This window comes from Pelophylax lessonae, assembly GCF_965119305.1.
Source record: "Pelophylax lessonae genome assembly, chromosome: 1".
Lineage (NCBI taxonomy): Eukaryota > Metazoa > Chordata > Amphibia > Anura > Ranidae > Pelophylax > Pelophylax lessonae.
This window is the reverse complement of record NC_138768.1, coordinates 859855508-859873844: the sequence shown is the minus strand read 5'-3', so window position 1 is coordinate 859873844 and position 18337 is coordinate 859855508. Positions and strand designations below refer to the sequence as shown.

General features: G+C 44.5%; 1 protein-coding gene across 1 annotated transcript in view; it reads right to left on the bottom strand.

Moving 5' to 3' along the window:
* The window catches only part of ALMS1 (ALMS1 centrosome and basal body associated protein), a 111327-nt gene that overhangs the window by 39126 nt on the left and 53864 nt on the right, over positions 1–18337 (bottom strand). Inside the window, exons 8-10 of the mRNA XM_082250492.1 lie at positions 5297–7571; positions 3175–3291; positions 1429–1602 (exon numbers count right to left, since the gene is read on the bottom strand). Of these exons, the coding sequence (XP_082106618.1) occupies positions 1429–1602; positions 3175–3291; positions 5297–7571 (2566 nt within the window). The remainder of the gene's footprint in view (positions 1–1428; positions 1603–3174; positions 3292–5296; positions 7572–18337) is intronic.

Below are 18337 nucleotides of genomic sequence, written 5' to 3'. Positions count from 1 at the left end.
ATTTAAATATTGGGTTTTAGGTTTTATGCTCTTACACTTTATTCCTGTGTTTACCTCATTTAATACCTCACTTATTTATCTAACATCCATTTTTTTCAAACGTGCATAATATTTATAATATTTGTGACATCTGTGTTGTCTATACTAGTTTCTACCTTCCACACTTCTAACGCATATATTGGCAGCGCCAAGCACTTCTTCTTTTTTCCTCTATATATCCAATATAATCTCTAGTGGGTTATATTCTGAAGTGGGCTGCAGCCAATCGCTTTTTTCTACCCCCTCCCTTCGATATTATCCTAAGCGCGGATTCTTTTCCACTCTTGATTCAGAAGACTGGATGTACTAGACATGCCCTGTGTACACTGATGACATTTTTTGGGCGTGAACGCCCAGACTCCCGAAGGGGTGTCAAACTTGCAGCCCCCCAGCTTTTGCGGAACTACAAGTCCCATCATGCCTCTGCCTGTGTGAGTCATGCTTCTCTCACCCTTGCAATACATCATGGGACTTGTAGTTCCGCAACAGCTGGAGGGCAGCCAGTTTGACACCTGTGGACAGAGTCTGCAACCAGATATATGAGAAAGTTCAACTTTAAAGTGCTGGTGACCATCTTTTAAGGCCTCATGCTGAGTGTTTGACCAGCTCCTCTAAACGCATTTTCAGGAGAAAAGTAGCTTAAAAAAAGTGCCTAAACCCACGTTTTGCAAATGCGTTTATTAATTCCATTGGCCAGAACACTATTTTTTTCTGGTTACTGGAATGAATGCTCAAGCACTAAATGACCCTAATGTTTAGGCGCATTTACAGGCGTTTTTTCTGCTCAAACGCACCTCTCCTGTACATACAAGTGATGTTTTTTTTTCCAGCCTCTAAAGCAGAGATCTCCAAACTACGGCCCTCCAGTTGTCGCGGAACTACACATCCCATGAGGCATTGTAAAACTCTGACATTCACAGACATGACTAGGCATGAGGGGAATTGTAGTTACTGAACAACTGGAGGGCCAAAGTTTGGAAACCCCTGATCTAAATGCTCCAATATGCCTGTAAGGTACCTTTCACACTTGTTGGACCTGAAAGTTGCATGACTTTGCCGCGATTTTGACTGGACTTGAAGCAATGCCTGTGTAATCTTGAGGTCTATGGACCTTAAGTTGCATCAAAGTCGGCCCAAAGTAGTGCAGGGACTTCTTTGATATAACGGTACTCTTTGGAAATCATGGGATGCGACTTTGCAGTCCCAGGTCAGGACAAGTCACACAAGTGTAAAAGGGGCCTAAACACCCGTGTGTTTAGAGCCTGGAAAAAAGCCCGGTCAAACACCTGTAAAATCGGCATTTAGGTTACATCCTGTGTGCATGAGGCCTAATGATTTAACAGATTTCTTATCCATAGTAGAAGCTTTGATACATAGTATTCCTCTTACCTGTCACCGGTGTCTTCCTCGTCTCTGCTGCATTGTCCTCCCACACGCTCTTCGGGCTGTGATCCTTGCTGTAGATGCCATCTCTGTGGTGGGGGATGGAGGTGTCGGAGATTTTCTCTGTGGCGGAGCCCAAAATTTCGGCTGGAAACTTTGGTGAAATGGCGTCATTGGAGTCTGCGGGAGGAGGAGGAGGGAAGATCATCTGAGATCAGTGGCTGAACTCCTACACATCAGCAGAATCGTTTTTTAATTATCATTTTGACAAATTAGGCTACAAATTTCATCTGGTTTTACTGACATTTATTGCAGCTTTAAGGGGAAATTATAATGGTTTTGAGTTCATTTTATATTTCATATTTATTTATTACAAATATTTTATTTATGTAGCAGGTTTTCCAGGCATTGGGCCTGATGTGGGTCTGCCATTGTTACCGGTGACACCTTCAGCCCATTTAAGCCAAATACCCAAGTGAGAGATTGGAGACAATGACCATTTCCGGCATCTTTGGTTGGTTTTGTTTATTTGATATTAGGGATAGGAGAAGGGAATGAGTGGGATACTCCTCTGGCTCAACTAGGTACAACTTGGGACACTCTGAAGAAAAAATGCCTTTCAGCGCTGTCTTGACGCCGGCTGGATGCCGACCAACGCTTGCTGGCGCTTGAAAAATACTGACTTGCTGAACTGTACTTGGACTTTTGATATTCTGATTAGCTCAAAAGGTCCTGGACTGTACTGAGAACTGACTCCTGACACTCTGGTTAGCGCAAAAGTCCTTGATACTGCCCCTCCAGTCCTTCCTGACTGAGGTAGCAGCTCCTTGTAACTGCTTCTGCAACTCTCAACACTGCACCCTGTACACTTTAACACTGACGCCCCCTTTACACTTCAGGGTCCTCTCACTAGGCACCCCCTCTGCACTTCAGGGTCCTCTCACTAGGCATCCCCTCTGCACTTCAAAGTCCTCTCAATAGGCACCCCCTCTGCATTTCAGGGTCCTCTCACTAGGCACCCCCTTTACACTTCAGGGTCCTCTCACTAGGCACTCCCTCTACACTTCAGGGTCCTCTCACTAGGCACCCCCTTTACACTTCAGGGTCCTCTCACTAGGCACCCCCTCTACACTTCAGGGTCCTCTCACTAGGCACCCCCTCTGCACTTCAGGGTTCTCTCACTAGGCACCCCCTCTGCACTTCAGGGTCCTCTCACTAGGCACCTCCTCTGCACTTCAGGGTTCTCTCACTAGGCACCCCCTCTGCACTTCAGGGTCCTCTCACTAGGCACCCCCTCTAGACTTCAGGGTCCTCTCACTAGGCACCCCCTCTGCACTTCAGGGTCCTCTCACTAGGCACCCCCTCTAGACTTCAGGGTCCTCTCACTAGGCACCTCCTCTGCACTTCAGGGTTCTCTCACTAGGCACCCCCTCTGCACTTCAGGGTCCTCTCACTAGGCACCCCCTCTAGACTTCAGGGTCCTCTCACTAGGCACCCCCTCTGCACTTCAGGGTCCTCTCACTAGGCACCCCCTCTAGACTTCAGGGTCCTCTCACTAGGCACCCCCTCTGCACTTCAGGGTCCTTTCACCTAGGGGGGTTTGGCGTGAGATCTGCACCTGCTGCCTCTACTCCATTCTGTTCGGCGTCTTAGCAAAAAAAATGCAAAAATGGTTAGGCCGCATGAGTTTAAAAGTAGAACACAGGGCCTGGAAGCAAAAGGGTTAAACACCTAGGCAAAATAAAGTTCTACCTGGGTGGGAGCTCTCGATAGTGCTGACGGGAGACATTCTAGAACCACCATTCATAACTGGTATGTAGAACAATTCGGGACTTCCTGGTGGTCTGTACGGCAGCAATAAAGGCTGATCTACAGATAGAATACAAAATAATATACATAAAACAAATACATTGCAGAGCATAAAACACCAAATCTGGCTCCCATCCAGCAATTGATTTGAAGAAGTGTACTAGCGGCGGGGCAGATAACGTGCCCAAAGGATTCCATGTGGAATGACAGGCTTGCCCCTGTACCATGTTTTGGGAGTTGGGCAATAGCACCAGATGGGAAGCTTGACTGTGATGGGTAACAACTAACCTGATAATGCCCCTTTATTGGAGACTGGAGAACCCCTACTTCTCCTCAATAGGCTACAATGAAGGTTCAAACTTCTATGAATGACTTGTGATATTATATAATAAAAGGGAAAAGCAAATCTCGCGAATCTTCACTTACCCTGCCAACTAATGATGGATACCTCCTTCCCCATTACTGGTTGCCACCGCCTCAGATAAAAAACAGTGACAAATCTAAAATGTGCAATATTAAATTCTACATGAAAACCATAAGGAGGTTGTAAGGATCTATATTAATGTAAAGTTCATACATTTAAAAGTCCCAATGTATCCAGTATCCAAGGATCTGGAAACCAATGGACAGAAAGGGAGATACTTACAGTAGGTTGAATCGAAGGAGGCAGAGAGCTTATAATGGGCATCACCAGTGTGGGGACTAAAAATCCAAAAAGTTGAAGGGATAAGGAGCATGGGCAAAGGATCTGCAGGTGCTAAACATTTAAAAAAAAGCTTTGGTTGGAAGGAACCTGGAAGGACGATTTTGAAGTAGTGTTCTTCGTAACTGTCTTTCTGGGTTCTTTCGAGTCCAGCTTTTTTGTTTTTTTTTAATTTTTCAGTTGTCTTACCTGGATCACACCAATTCATTTTGGTCAGAAAGCAAATTGAAGCTTGCGGTAAGCTTCATAATTAACTTACCGTGTTACCATATTTCATTCAGAGAGCTCGCCCCACCTTTTTTTCTTTTTAGGTGCTGAACATTAATGGGTTCTTCATGAGAAAACCATGGGTCACTTAGCTTGTAAAACCTACTGGTGGTATACATGCTGGAGATCTGAGAGCACCATCACTGCTGCCCATATAGAGTGTGACCAGGTATTTTCACATCTGTTTCCAATTGCTTCTGCCTACAGAAGCACTGGATTTTACTGTGCAAAAAGGCAAATCAGCGCAATTAATTATAATAAATTAAATATAAAGTGGTATAGTGTTAAGACCCAATAATTTGGGACACAAAGAAAATACAGCAGCTATATAGAACCTCCTTCACCAACGGGAGAAATGAACTATAGACAAATATGTATACAGCGCTATATAAAATCAAATAAAGTGACAATGTGCATCATATAAATCAATAAACTCGCTTACAGTGCAATGTATATTCCTCTTAGGTGCAATATATAATGTCCATAAAGTGCATTCAAAGTAAAGTGCATAAGTGTCCACTAACATATAAATATAACCGTGGTTTAAAATTCAATAAAGTGCTTGATAGATGTTTCCATATAAAAGTGCAAGTGACACCACCACCGTTTAGCCACCAGATGGCCTCTCACCTCACTGAAGCATTAAACCAGCATTGAATCCTCAATAAAAAATGCCACTTCCTGGATCGATCTCTCACCATCCCATGGACATGATATGTGAATAAAGATAATGAGGCATCTTTGTCACTTTATTTGATTTTATATAGCGCTGTATACATATTTGTCTATACTGGATTTTACTACCCACTGCTGATCCCATTGCGGCTACCCTTCATTCACCTCTTAACATCTGCAATCGGCCCCAGGGCTCCTGCACTCTAACAAGCTCTGCTGGCTTGGTGTACATTCCTGGTTCTTACGGACTATGCTAATAATATGTCACCAAGGACTAATACCATAAACTGAATTAACAACAAAGAAATGCAATGGAGACTTACAAATACTAAAAACTAAAAGGTAATAATTAAAGTAATCCATTAAGCATCATGAATCTATCACACAAGTTGTTAGAACATGCAAAGAGATCTTGCTCACCAGTTGCACGGGAAAGTGAGAACGGGGTGCCGGGGTGCCTCTCTGGAGTCTTTTGGGTCTGTACGACAGTAGAACTGGAGGCTTCTTTCAATGAACCATCAATATAAATTTCAGCAGAAAAGGTGGTCTTTTCTGGACTTTCCGTTGTTATCTGTGTAGTGGCATCATACAATGGCAACCGCCTTTGCTCCTTCATGGTTGCTTTGTCTGGAATGTTCTCCTTGTCTTCCATTTGGACACTATATTCACTGTTGGTTCTATCCTCTCCTTGACTTGCTCTAGGAGGAGAATGTAAAAAGTAGGGACTGCTTGGTGGGACAGATGACAGCCCATGACTTGAGACTTGCTCGTTCTTTGCCAGTGCAGATGATGATCTTAGTGTCTGTGAACCGTCACCTGTCCCTTTTGCCATCATTACAGAAGATATTTTTTGGTCTTCTTTTGGAGAGATGGTCACCCGGATACAGGAAAGAGCTTTCCTGGTTGGAGAAGTTGGTTCTGTTTTTGTTTCCTGTGAAGGAAAGTCATAAGTTCCATCGCTTTGAATTTTTGCAGTAATAATTGGTTCTGGATATATCTTCCATTCCTTTGTACTAACATTCGATATTTGCGGAGGCAATTCGCTCATCATTGAACTTCCTGCTACTAAGTCACTGAGGCTCGGACCAGCAATGTCCTCCTGAAGACCTGTAGGCTTACTCAGTCTCGCAACTGATGGAGCAAAACTGTCCTCATTCATAGGAGTGTTCCTTTCTGCCAATGAGGACAGATGTGGTTGAATGTGGTTTTTAATTATCTCAGACTGTCCTCGGTTTTCAGAAACACCAATTTTGTTCTGACTTAGCGTTCCACCATTATCAGTAAGATCTAAAATGGAGGCATTTTGAGGCATCATATTGTCCATTGGTGATGGATGGTGGATAACATTTGATCTGAGGGCTTCAGATGGTTGATTTTCCCTGTAAATAAGGTCAGTAAGTTGCTTTTCTTTATATTGTGTGTCAACACGTGGCTTGTCTTTTTCGTATGGGTCAGCACGTGCCTTGTCTTTGTTGTATTGGTCAGCATGAGACCTGTCTTTGTAGTATGGGTCAGCATGTGGCCTGTCTTTGTCGTGTGGGTCAGCATGTGGCCTGTCTTTGTAGTATGGGTCAGCATGTGGCCTGTCTTTGTCGTGTGGGTCAGCATGTGACATGTCTTTATCGTATGGGTCAGCACGTGGCTTATCTTTGTAGTATTGGTCAGCATGTTGCCTGTCTTTGTAGTATGGGTCAGCATGAGACCTGTCTTTGTAGTATGGGTCAGCATGTGGCCTGTCTTTGTCGTGTGGGTCAGCATGTGGCCTGTCTTTGTAGTATGGGTCAGCATGTGGCCTGTCTTTGTCGTGTGGGTCAGCATGTGACATGTCTTTATCGTATGGGTCAGCACGTGGCTTATCTTTGTAGTATTGGTCAGCATGTGGCCTGTCTTTGTAGTATGGGTCAGCATGTGGCCTGTCTTTGTCGTGTGGGTCAGCATGTGGCCTGTCTTTGTTGTATGGGTCAGCATGTGGCCTGTCTTTGTCGTATGGGTCAGCATGTGGCCTGTCTTTGTCGTGTGGGTCAGCATGTGGCCTGTCTTTGTAATATGGGTCAGCATGAGGCCAGTCTTTGTCATACGGGTCAGCACGTGACCTGTCTTTGTAGTATGGATCAGCACGTGACCTGTCTTTGTAGTATGGGTCAGCACGTGACCGGTCTTTGTAGTACGGATCAGCACGTGACCTCTCTTTGTAGTATGGATCAGCAAGTGACTTATCATAGTCAAAGTGTCTTGTAGCAGACCACAATTCAGCAGTTTCAGGACTGGTAGAAGTAGGGAGGGGTGAGGAACGCTTTCGTGAGGAAAATGTGATAGAAGCTATTGGCTTTGTGGCCTCTTCATATTTATTGGCATATACAGTTTTTCTGTCCACATCAGAAGCAGATCTATTAGCTACTGGAATGTGAAGGTCTGGTATTAAACCTTGATGGAGATGACTGGAGATCAATGTAGGCTGATCAGACTGTAAGGCAACAGTGGCCACGGCTTTAATATTCCCAATAGTCATAGAGCCTGAATGGACATCAGAAGCGCCACACCTGGTAGATGCAGCTATTGGGATTATGTGGTCCTCTGATAAGTCCTGAGCATCTGTGACATGGTATTGGTCAAGCTGAGGCGATGGGGTCAGCTGCAATGTAAAATGTTCACCGTCTCTTGAAGGACCAGGCTCAAAGGTTGAGTGTTGGTGACTCTGTAAAAAGAAAAAAAAAAAAAAATAGACAAACCCATATAACAAAAATCAAATGTCATTACTTATATACCCAAATAGCCTTGCTAAAATGTCTTTTCAATGCATGCTTCAAATCACAGCACCAATTCGCAAAAAAAAAAAAGAACACTTCAAAGAGAAAAAAAAAATTAAAACAAAAAGAAGAAAAAATTATTCTTCCATCTAATGGCCAGTTGTGTTCATTTTTATTATAAAGTTATTTTTTATCAGCATCTAGCCCCAAGATTATATAGTTGTAACCCCCGGCTTCTCTGTACCTTCAACTGTTCTCTATCTAATAGAAAATGCAAAAAAACTAAAATAAACCAGCAGAGATGCGTCATCGGATGTGCGCAAACCTGGAAAAACAAGAGCAGATCCCACCACTGAATTCCTCGGGATACAAGAAATCCATAGGAGGGTTAAAGTTTCAGCATCTCAAAAAATGTAAAATATCAGCGGATTGATTCTAATGTCCAATACGACACTTCTCTTTATCTAGGTATATTAGATCATTCCTTTCCGTCTCATCCCCAAAAGACCTCTTCTATACAGCAGCATTAGACGCTAACAAAAGTCACCCTTTATCAAGGATAATGAATAATTTGTGGTCTTTTGGGGGAAAATGGATTAGTGATTAATATCTAATCTTTATTTTAAGTTATTAGGCTCAAAATGCACTGCAACCAAGAATTGAATTCACTGTCCAAAGCCTGCCATAGATGGTGCCATTTTCCTTCCTCCGGCCACTGGTTCTCGCAGGGGGGAATACACAGTGATTATTGCCAGCTTCTATATCCACTGGTAATAATCGCATGAAAAATTTGACTGACTGAAGGATCAACTTGGGTACAATCAGCCTGCCCATACATGGTTTGAATCTCAGCCGGTCCCTGCTGCTGCTGAATTTAACAGAGAAATGAAATTAGCAGGAGCTGGACACAGTGCGATATTAAGCGCCAGGAGTGGAGCTGCTGCTGGAATCCCAGCTTTGAAAGTCATGTGGTAAGGACTCCATTCTTTATACACATTAAGCCAAAAAACTCAATTTACAAAGCTTTAACACAAGGATAAGGATCTTTATTTAATCCATATATCATGTGTAGGTCCCACTTTGAACATTCTGTGAGAGGAACATACAAGGACTGGGGCAGGTTCACTGGTGGCCACCTAAATTAAACTGTTGGAGGTCCCAATTTCAATGTAAGGTTAGAAAAACTGTCCTTTAGAGGTTATCTGAATAATTTACAATAAGCACAAAGTCAATATAAAGATTTGCTAACATTTGTTATTTATCCTAATGAAGCCTTTCCTAACCAGCGTTGAGTAGAATCCTAGGTATCCTCCAGAAGTTTCAAGGGGTTCCTTGACCAATGAGCAACTTCTGCCTCTCAGAGGAGTTCTCACTGACACCATTGATCTTTTAGCGATCTGTAAGGGTGGGATTAGTCCCAATGACCACCAATGGAAGGGGCATTCTTCCCACTGACCACCAATGGAAGGGGCATTCTTCCCACTGACCACCAATGGAAGGGGCATTCTTCCCATTGACCATCATACTAATGTACCATCAACAGGGCATATATAGTGATTATTAGGAGGAGTTCCCTAAGATCTAAAATAATTTTAAGGGGTCCTCTGTGTTAGAAAAGTAAAGAAGGGCTGTCCTATATGACCTACTCCAATGTCCTTTACTAAAGACAAGGAGACAGCAGATTCATACGAAGAAAAGAAAATGTTACCGTAGGTTTAGAAGGGGTTCTTTATAGCAAGAGCTGTGGAATGTTCTAACACACGGCAGTTAAAGCAAAATCGGTAAGAGGAATGGTATTGGGGAAAATTTGGAACTTTAACTCCAGTTGTCTTGAGGGTTTAGCAAACCTTTACGTAGATTTTATAAAAGGGAGGTCCTGCCTTTATAATGTGCAGTACTGTAGAGAGAAAAGCTGCAGTGCTTTCCTCACTTTAGAAGCAGAGGCAAGGTAGGGGCTGGCCTAGAGCGCACATCAGTGGTGGGGGGCGGCGCTCGCCCTCCCGCTCTGTCCCCCTCCCTCCCCTCCATTGTCCATCACTTGTGGAGTAGCATACCTTGAGTCCCAACAGTCCCAAGCCAGCTGGGCATACAGCCGCAATGAGAGCGTGTGTGAATCCATGAGTGGAGCTGTCAAATTGAAACTCTGATGTCGGAAAGGACATAGCCGATATGCGGGGAATCGCCCCTTTGTTCCATCCATAGAGAAAACAGCCAGCATTTACACATTGGTGGGCGGGGAAGAAGATGGCAGGGGGAGAGACAAACTACTGCATGTGCACCCACAGCTCTGTATAATGCAGGTTGATTATACAGAGCTGTGGATGCGCATGCAGTAGTTGGTCCCACCCCCTGCCACCTTCTTCCCCGTCCACCAATGTGTAAATGCTGATTGTTTTGTCTATGCAGGGGACAAAGGGGCGGAGTCCCACTTTGGCCATGCCCTTCCCGACATCAGAGCTTCAATTTGACAGCTCCACTCATGGACTCACCCTCACTCTCATTGGCCGTACGCCTCGCTGGCTTGCCCACCAATCCCTGGCTGTGCTGGATAGAGGTTTATACTGCTGAATGTCCTGCTATAGGCTGCTCTCATTTATTATCTATCTGATTCCTGCAATTCTTCCCTCGGCTCCTGTATGCTGCTAATCAAGATTTTAGGATGTAAGTGTGCTATGTTTAATTCATTGGTGTACAACGCATTCCTGAACCTTGCACTCTGTACAACGCATTCCTGAACCTTGCACTCTGTACAATGCATTTCTGCACCTGCACTCTGTAAAATGCATTCCTGAACGTGCACTCTGTACAATGCATTCCTGAACGTGCATTCTGTACGATGCATTCCTGAGCCTTGCACTCTGTACAATGCATTCCTGAACCTGCACTCTGTACAATGCATTCCTGAACCTGCACTCTGTACAATGCATGCCTGAACGTTGCACTCTGTACAATGCATTCCTGAACGTGCATTCTGTACGATGCATTCCTGAGCCTTGCACTCTGTACAATGCATTCCTGAACCTGCACTCTGTACAATGCATTCCTGAACGTGCACTCTGTACAATGCATTCCTGAGCCAGCACTCTGTATAATGCATGCCTGAACCTTGCATTCTGTATAATGCATTCCTGAACGTGCACTCTGTACAATGCATTCCTGAGCCTCCACTCTGTACAACGCATTCCTGAACCTGCACTCTGTACGATGCATTCCTGAACGTGCACTCTGTACAATGCATTCCTGAGCCTTGCACTCGGTACAATGCATTCCTGAACCTGCACTCTGTACAATGCATTCCTGAACCTGCACTCTGTACAATGCATTCCTGAACCTGCACTCTGTACAATGCATTCCTGAACCTGCACTCTCTACAATGCATTCCTGAACCTGCACTCTGTACAATGCATTCCTGAACCTGCACTCTGTACAATGCATTCCTGAACATGCACTTTTGTAAACGCATTCCTGAACCTGCATTCTGTGCGATGCATTCCTGAGCCTGCACTCTGTACAATGCATTCCTGAGCCTGCACTCTGTACAATGCATTCCTGAACCTGCACTCTGTACAATGCATTCCTGAACGTGCACTTTGTACAATGCATTCCTGAACCTTTCACTCTGTACGATGCATTCCTGAGCCTTGCACTCTGTACAATGCATTCCTGAACCTGCACTCTGTACAATGCATTCCTGAACCTGCACTCTGTACAATGCATTCCTGAACCTGCACTCTGTACAATGCATTCCTGAACCTGCACCCTGTACAATGCATTCCTGAACCTGCACTCGGTACAATGCATTCCTGAGCCTGCACTCTGTACAATGCATTCCTGAGCCTGCACTCTGTACAATGCATTCCTGAGCCTGCACTCTGTACAATGCATTCCTGAGCCTGCACTCTGTACAATGCATTCCTGAGCCTGCACTCTGTACCATGCATTCCTGAGCCTGCACTCTGTACGATGCATTCCTGAACCTGCACTCTGTACGATGCATTCCTGAACGTGCACTCTTGTAAACGCATTCCTGAACCTGCATTCTGTGCGATGCATTCCTGAACCTGCACTCTGTACAATGCATTCCTGATCCTTGCACTCTATACAATGCATTCCTGAACCTTGCACTCTATACAATGCATTCCTGAACCTTGCACTCTATACAATGCATTCCTGAACCTTGCACTCTGTACAACGCATTCCTGAACCTTGCACTCTATACAATGCATTCCTGAACCTTGCACTCTGTACAACGCATTCCTGAACCTTGCACTCTGTAGAATACATTCCTGAACCTTGCACTCTGTAGAATACATTCCTGAACCTTGCACTCTGTACGATGCATTCCTGATCCTCGCACTCTGTACGATGCATTCCTGAGCCTGCACTCTGTACGATGCATTCCTGAGCCTGCACTCTGTACGATGCATTCCTGAGCCTGCACTCTGTACGATGCATTCCTGAGCCTGCACTCTGTACAATGCATTCCTGAACCTGCACTCTGTACGATGCATTCCTGAGCCTGCACTCTGTACAATGCATTCCTGAGCCTGCACTCTGTACAATGTATTCCTGAACCTGCACTCTGTACGATGCATTCCTGAGAGCTCCCACTTTAGGAACTATGTTATCACCTCCACTTTTTTGTTCCCACAATCCTCGAACGTCCCATTCTTGGTTGAAGACTGTGGGATCATATCCATGTGGCTTTCTCACATGTAAACAATGTGCAAGACAAAAAAAAAAAGTAAAAAATGTTATCTCCTTTTCTACAGGAAAGTCTTATTCACTTAGGCCTTATATAAACTGCAATTCTAAAATGATCATTTATATCATAGAATGAAGTGTTTGTCAATTACAGTATGTTGGATGCATCATTCGGAATTTAAGGGTAAGAATATCTGAACATTTCAATGATTCAGCAAACATCAATGCCAAAAATATTTCTAGTGTGTCTAAACATTTCAGAGAAATCCATGGAGGTAACCTTAGTTCTTTTTGCTTTTTTGGTTTAGAACAAGTTGGAAGACCAGTTAGAGGAGGTGATATCCACCGCACTTTACTACAGCGTGAGACATAAACCTTTTCTTGAAGTAATTGTTAAGTTTATTATGGGTTAATGTTTATTTCCCTATGGGACACCTTCCTTGATTTTTGACCGACTTGAACACACCACCTCTCCCCTGGTGTCATGTATTGATGTTAATTGCAGTTAACCACTTGCCGACCGCCGCACAACTATTTACTGCGGCGGTCAGCCCCTCACAGGCAGAGTGACATAGTACTACGTCACTAGCCTGTGAGGGTCTAGGGAGCGAGCGCGCACTCCCGCGTGGTCACGGACCCCCCTGCGCGTGTGACTGGCGGACCCGATATCCGCCGGTCACTCAGCGATCGTTGGTGCAGAGGGAGAAAGGCAGGCGGCTAATGTAAACAAGCCGCCTGTCATTCTCCCCTGTGTATGAATGGTGATCATACGGTTCTACTATGTAGGACCGTTGATCACTGTTCCTACACCTCAAGCCACAGCCAATCACAGTTAGAATCACGCCCCTAGGGACACACATAACCCCTCCCTCTCAAAAAAAAGTTAACCCCTTCACTGCCAGTGTCATTTTACAGTAACAGTGCATATGTATAGCACTGATTACTGTAGAAATGTCACTGGTAACCCCAAAAGTGTAAAAAATGTCAGTCAAGGGTCCGATCTGTCCGCCGCAATGTCGCAAAAAAAAAAAAAAATCGCAGATCGCCGCCATTACGCGTTAAAAAAAACCCAAAAATTACAAAAATCTTTCCCTTTGTTAGTAAACGCGATAACTTTTGTGCAAACCAATCAAAATACGCTTTTTGCGATTTTTTTTACCAAACATATGTAGCATAAAACAAATTGGCCGAAAATGTTAAAAAATTTTGATTTTTACATTTTTTCGGGGGGAATTTCATATACAAAAATGTGAAAAATATTGTTAGGTTTGCAAAATTGTCACTTTTTTTGTTTATAGCGCATGATCAAAAAAAATCGCACAGGTGATCAAATACCACCAAAAGAAAGCTCTGTTTGTGGGAAAAAAAGGACGTCAAATTCGTTTGGGTACAGCGTCGCATGACGGCGCAATTGTCCGTTAAAGTCACGTAGTGCCGAATCGCAAAATAGGCCCTGGTCAGGAAGGGGGTAAAATCTTCCGGGGCTTAAGTGGTTAAGTATGTACCACCCCTAGTTTTAGGAGCAGTTTTCACATTATATAAGTTTGCTATGAAGAAGGCGTAAAGCCGAAACGCGTCAACATTTGTCATGTTGTCACCGCTATCCATCCTGGAATAAAGAATTTTACTTGGAAGAAGCCTTTTCGTGAGCCGGCTTTATTCATATAACATCAGGAGAAACCCTGGTTGAGAAACCCTGGTGTATATTGTGACACATCAGGAATTTGTTCATGCAGACTTGCAAAGTTACTTTAAGGTCAATTTTAATTATGTAACTACAAAGTGGTTCTTAAGCAGAATCTTGCTTTTGGTGTTGTTATGCTTGCTGAGGGTAGACAGGAAGTTTCCTTTTTCAGAGCACGTTTCCGTCTGGCGGTGGTACCACCGAACAGGATTCGGACAATCCCTCATTGGTCGAAGACTCCTTTTATCTGATTATTCTCGCTTCCTTCTATTCACCAATTTATTTATAGATAAAAGTGTCAATTTTATCTTGGATCCGATGACATTTGAAGGGCAGGCAATTCTTCATAAACATGGCTTCCACCGAAGCCGCCTACGCCTGCCTCATTTGCCGCTCTGTTTCATTCGCTGGCTATTTTCGCATTGCCTGGTATAAATATCATATCAACAAAAAGGACTTTAGATTCTGCACTCATCGTACAAATAAGAATGTATGGATAAAAGGGAGCAATATGAATGGACCAGCTATAAATAACACTTCCGGGGAGCCAAGGTCAGGGAGCGCTCAGCCTGAAATGAAGCATTGTTGTCAGAAGCGTGGTGGAGGATGTATGGCCTTTCATGGGTGCCGGATCCAGAAATAAGAAAATAAAAAAAAATAACGCATTCACCTTGACGGATACAAAGAAAGCAGTGAGCGTCAGGCAGAAAATATCAGGGTCACTCCAACTACAAAGAACGCGGCAATCTGCTTCCTGTCAATGAACTTCTACTACAAACAGAGCAAAAAAATAAAAAGAGCTTTGTGCAATCATCGGGGCTTGGTGTAAATATTGCACGGACCTGATCTGCTAAAATCTCAAGAGGTGGATAATACAGTGGATAGAAAAAGTCTACACACCCCTGTTAAAATGTCAGGTTTCTGTGATGTAAATAAAAATGAGACAAAGATAAATCATCTCAGAACTTTTTCCACCTTTCATGTGACTTATAAATTGTACAACTCTGTCAGGGACTCAATACCCTGCGCAGGCGCACTGGCGTCGCTAACCGGCGAACGCCTATGCGCATGCGCTGAGGCTACCTTGGTAGAGTTTGGGGCTACCTTGGTAGAGTGCGAGGCTACCTTGGTGGAAGTTCGAGGCTGCCTTGGAAGAGTTCGAGGCTACCTCGGTAGAGTTCGAGGCTACCAAATTGGTGCCAAAACAGCCTATTTAAACACAGCTGTCCCTCTAGGTGATTGCTGTGTTGTCTTCAGCTCTCTTGTATCCCGTGCCTGTTATATCCGCTGTTCCTGTTTACCTGACCCGGCTTGTCTTTGGATTCTGATTACCTGCTGCCCGCCCTGACCTTGGCTTGTCCTGACTATCCTCCTGTCTCGTCCTGATCTGTTTACCTGCTACCGGCTATTGGTCCTGGACCTGTTCCTGGCTCTCCCAGGGAATCCGGGGGGGGGGGGGCGCGACCTGGTGTTAGCAAGCAGCCAAATCCATCCCCACCATCTGGGGCCCTGGTGAAAACCGGCTAACACTTAGACTCCGCGCCTCTGGTGAACCTGTGCCACGCCAGTTACCCGGTAAACCACTCCTCTTACGTCAGGCTCTGCCACGTTACCCCGTGACAAACTCAGTTGAACAACAAACTGAAATCTTTTAGGTGGAAGGAAGTAAAAATAAAAAAACTAAAATAATATGCTTGCTGTGACGGAATCCAGACACAGCGACTGGGTAATCTCCGCCAAGAAGCTGCTTCCTAAGCTCTGGAACCTGAGGTCCATGAATCTGGCTATAGTTACCCCAAGAACTCGACAGTACAAGTTTTGGAGTCAAACCAGAATCAAACTGTTTATTCAAACACAAAGCACAAGGAGATGAACACTTCTGGGACAACCCCTCCACCTTAGTCAATCCACACAAACATACACATCCCATAATAAGCTTACTCAAGGCAGACAGGAACAACAGAACAATGGAATGCAGGTATTCAACAATAACAAACCCCCCTCCCCACCCCACTAGCAAGGGTCTGAAGCACTTTTGCAATATCCTAGCAATCTGCAATATATCTTCATATATTTCCTGAGGGACACCTTTCCGAAATATCATTGTCCCAAGTGAAAGAGGTCCTTTACTCTTTCAACACAAACCACACATATAAAACCCAGGATAACCGGGGTAACACGAAAGGCGGAGTCCAGTGTGGTTGTACAGCAATTCTGATTAGTGAAGACCCGACTGGGGTTCTTGGTCACCCTGTGCCCCTAATAGACACAGGGTGACTTACACATAGGAGGAACTGGGGAAGCTGGGCATATCCTCCCAACCTCCCTAAAGCAATCTGGGTTCCACAAGCCCCCCAACCAAAGTGACTCACGTCACAGTTGCGTAAGTGTGCACATCCTTAAATTAATACTTTGCTAAAGCACCTTTTGATTTTATTACAGCAGTCTTTTTGGGTATGAGTCAATCAGCATGGCACATCTTGCCTCTTTGCCCACTCTTCTTTGCAAAAACACTCCAAATCCATCAGATTGTGAGGGCATCTCCTGTACACAGCCCTCTTCAGATCACCCCACAGATTTTCAATGGCCATATCGGCGCCGATATCCGATCCGAATATCTGATCGGTGCATCCCTAGAAATCACCTTACAGAAGTCAAAGCAGTGGATGAATTCTGGTTGGTTCCTGTGAGCACTATACTACACTGGTGAAAATTGAGAACCAGAAAAGCACTGGAAAGGTCTGGAGTAGAGGGACTTTAAAACCAAACCTACATGCAGGGGCCACATGAAAAAAGAGGACCAGTCATCAGATCACACTGCACACTCCCCATTCAAAATGCTGGGATCACACATTGTACATGCAATAATGACGCACATGCATCAAATAAGGTAACCACTGAAGAACGGCATCCCAAGACATTGCAGGAATCCCCATTCATTTTACTGTTAGATATACAATATGTGAATAATCTTGATGTGCTAACATTTCAGAACCTGTCCTGTGTATAGAATTCACCAATCTATATTCACAGGAGCAAGCAGACCTCCTCATTACATACACAGCCAGGCTTCCTGATCAGTATAGGTCTATCATTGGGATTCGATGAAAAACACAAAGTACTCTATGTTGTCAAAAGTATTGGGAGACCTGCCTTTACAGGCACATGAACTTTAATGGCATCCCAGTCTTAGTTCAGTAATGAGTTGGCCCACCCTTTGCAGCTATAACAGCTTCAACTCTTCTGGGAAGGCTGTCCGCAAGGTTTAGGAGTGTGTCTATGGGAATGCTTGACCATTCTTCCAAAAGCGCATTTGTGAGGTCAGGCACTGATGCTGGATGAGAAGGCCTGGCTCACAGTCTCCTCTCTAATTCATCTATTGGGTTGAGGTCAGGACTCTGTGCAGGCCAGTCAAGTTCCTCCACCCCAAACTCACTCATCCTTGTCTTTATGGACCTTGCTTTGTGCACTGGTGCGCAGTCATGTTGGAACAGGAAGGGGCCATCCCCAAACTGTTCCCACAAAGTTGGGAGCATGAAATTGTCCAAAATGTCTTGGTATGCTGACGCCTTAAGAGTTCCCCTTCACTGGAACTAAGGGGCCAAGCCCAACACCTGAAAAACAACCCCACACCATAATCCCCCCTCCACCAAATGATTTGGAGCATTGCACAAAGCAAGGTCCATAAAGACATGGATGAGCGAGTTTGGGGTGGAGGAACCTGACTGACCTGCACAGAGTCCTGACCTCATCCCGATAGAACACCTTTAGGATGAATTAGAGCGGAGACTGCGAGCCAGGCATTGTTGTCCAACATCAGTGCCTGACCTCACAAATGCTCTTCTGGAAGAATGGTCAAACATTCCCATAGACACACTCCTAAACCTTGTGGACAGCCAAAATCAAAATCTTTACTTTAGTAATGTTAATGAATATTGGCTGTAACAGTCAAGGTTGCCTACTGGTTTTGCTATTACTGCCTATGTGATACGGCATTCCACAACTAAAAGCCTTTTACCGTAAATAATGCTTCCCATGCTGATAGGGATAGTGAAATAGCATCAGGACTGGAAGGAATATCATCAGGAACCATCATTTGGGTTACCTCTCAACTCTCATAGTTATGTCACGAGGGCGGCCTCATGTCACACTGGGAGAAGGGGGGAGGGGGGGATGGGGGTCACACAAGAAACATGCCTCGTCTTACCTGTGCTCAGCCTTCAACTCTCCGCTGCATTGATCAGTTAGAAACATATTAGTAAAGGGTGGTATCACGGGGGGGGGGGGGGGGGGCAAGATGGAAGAGGCCAGAAAATAGCCAAATTC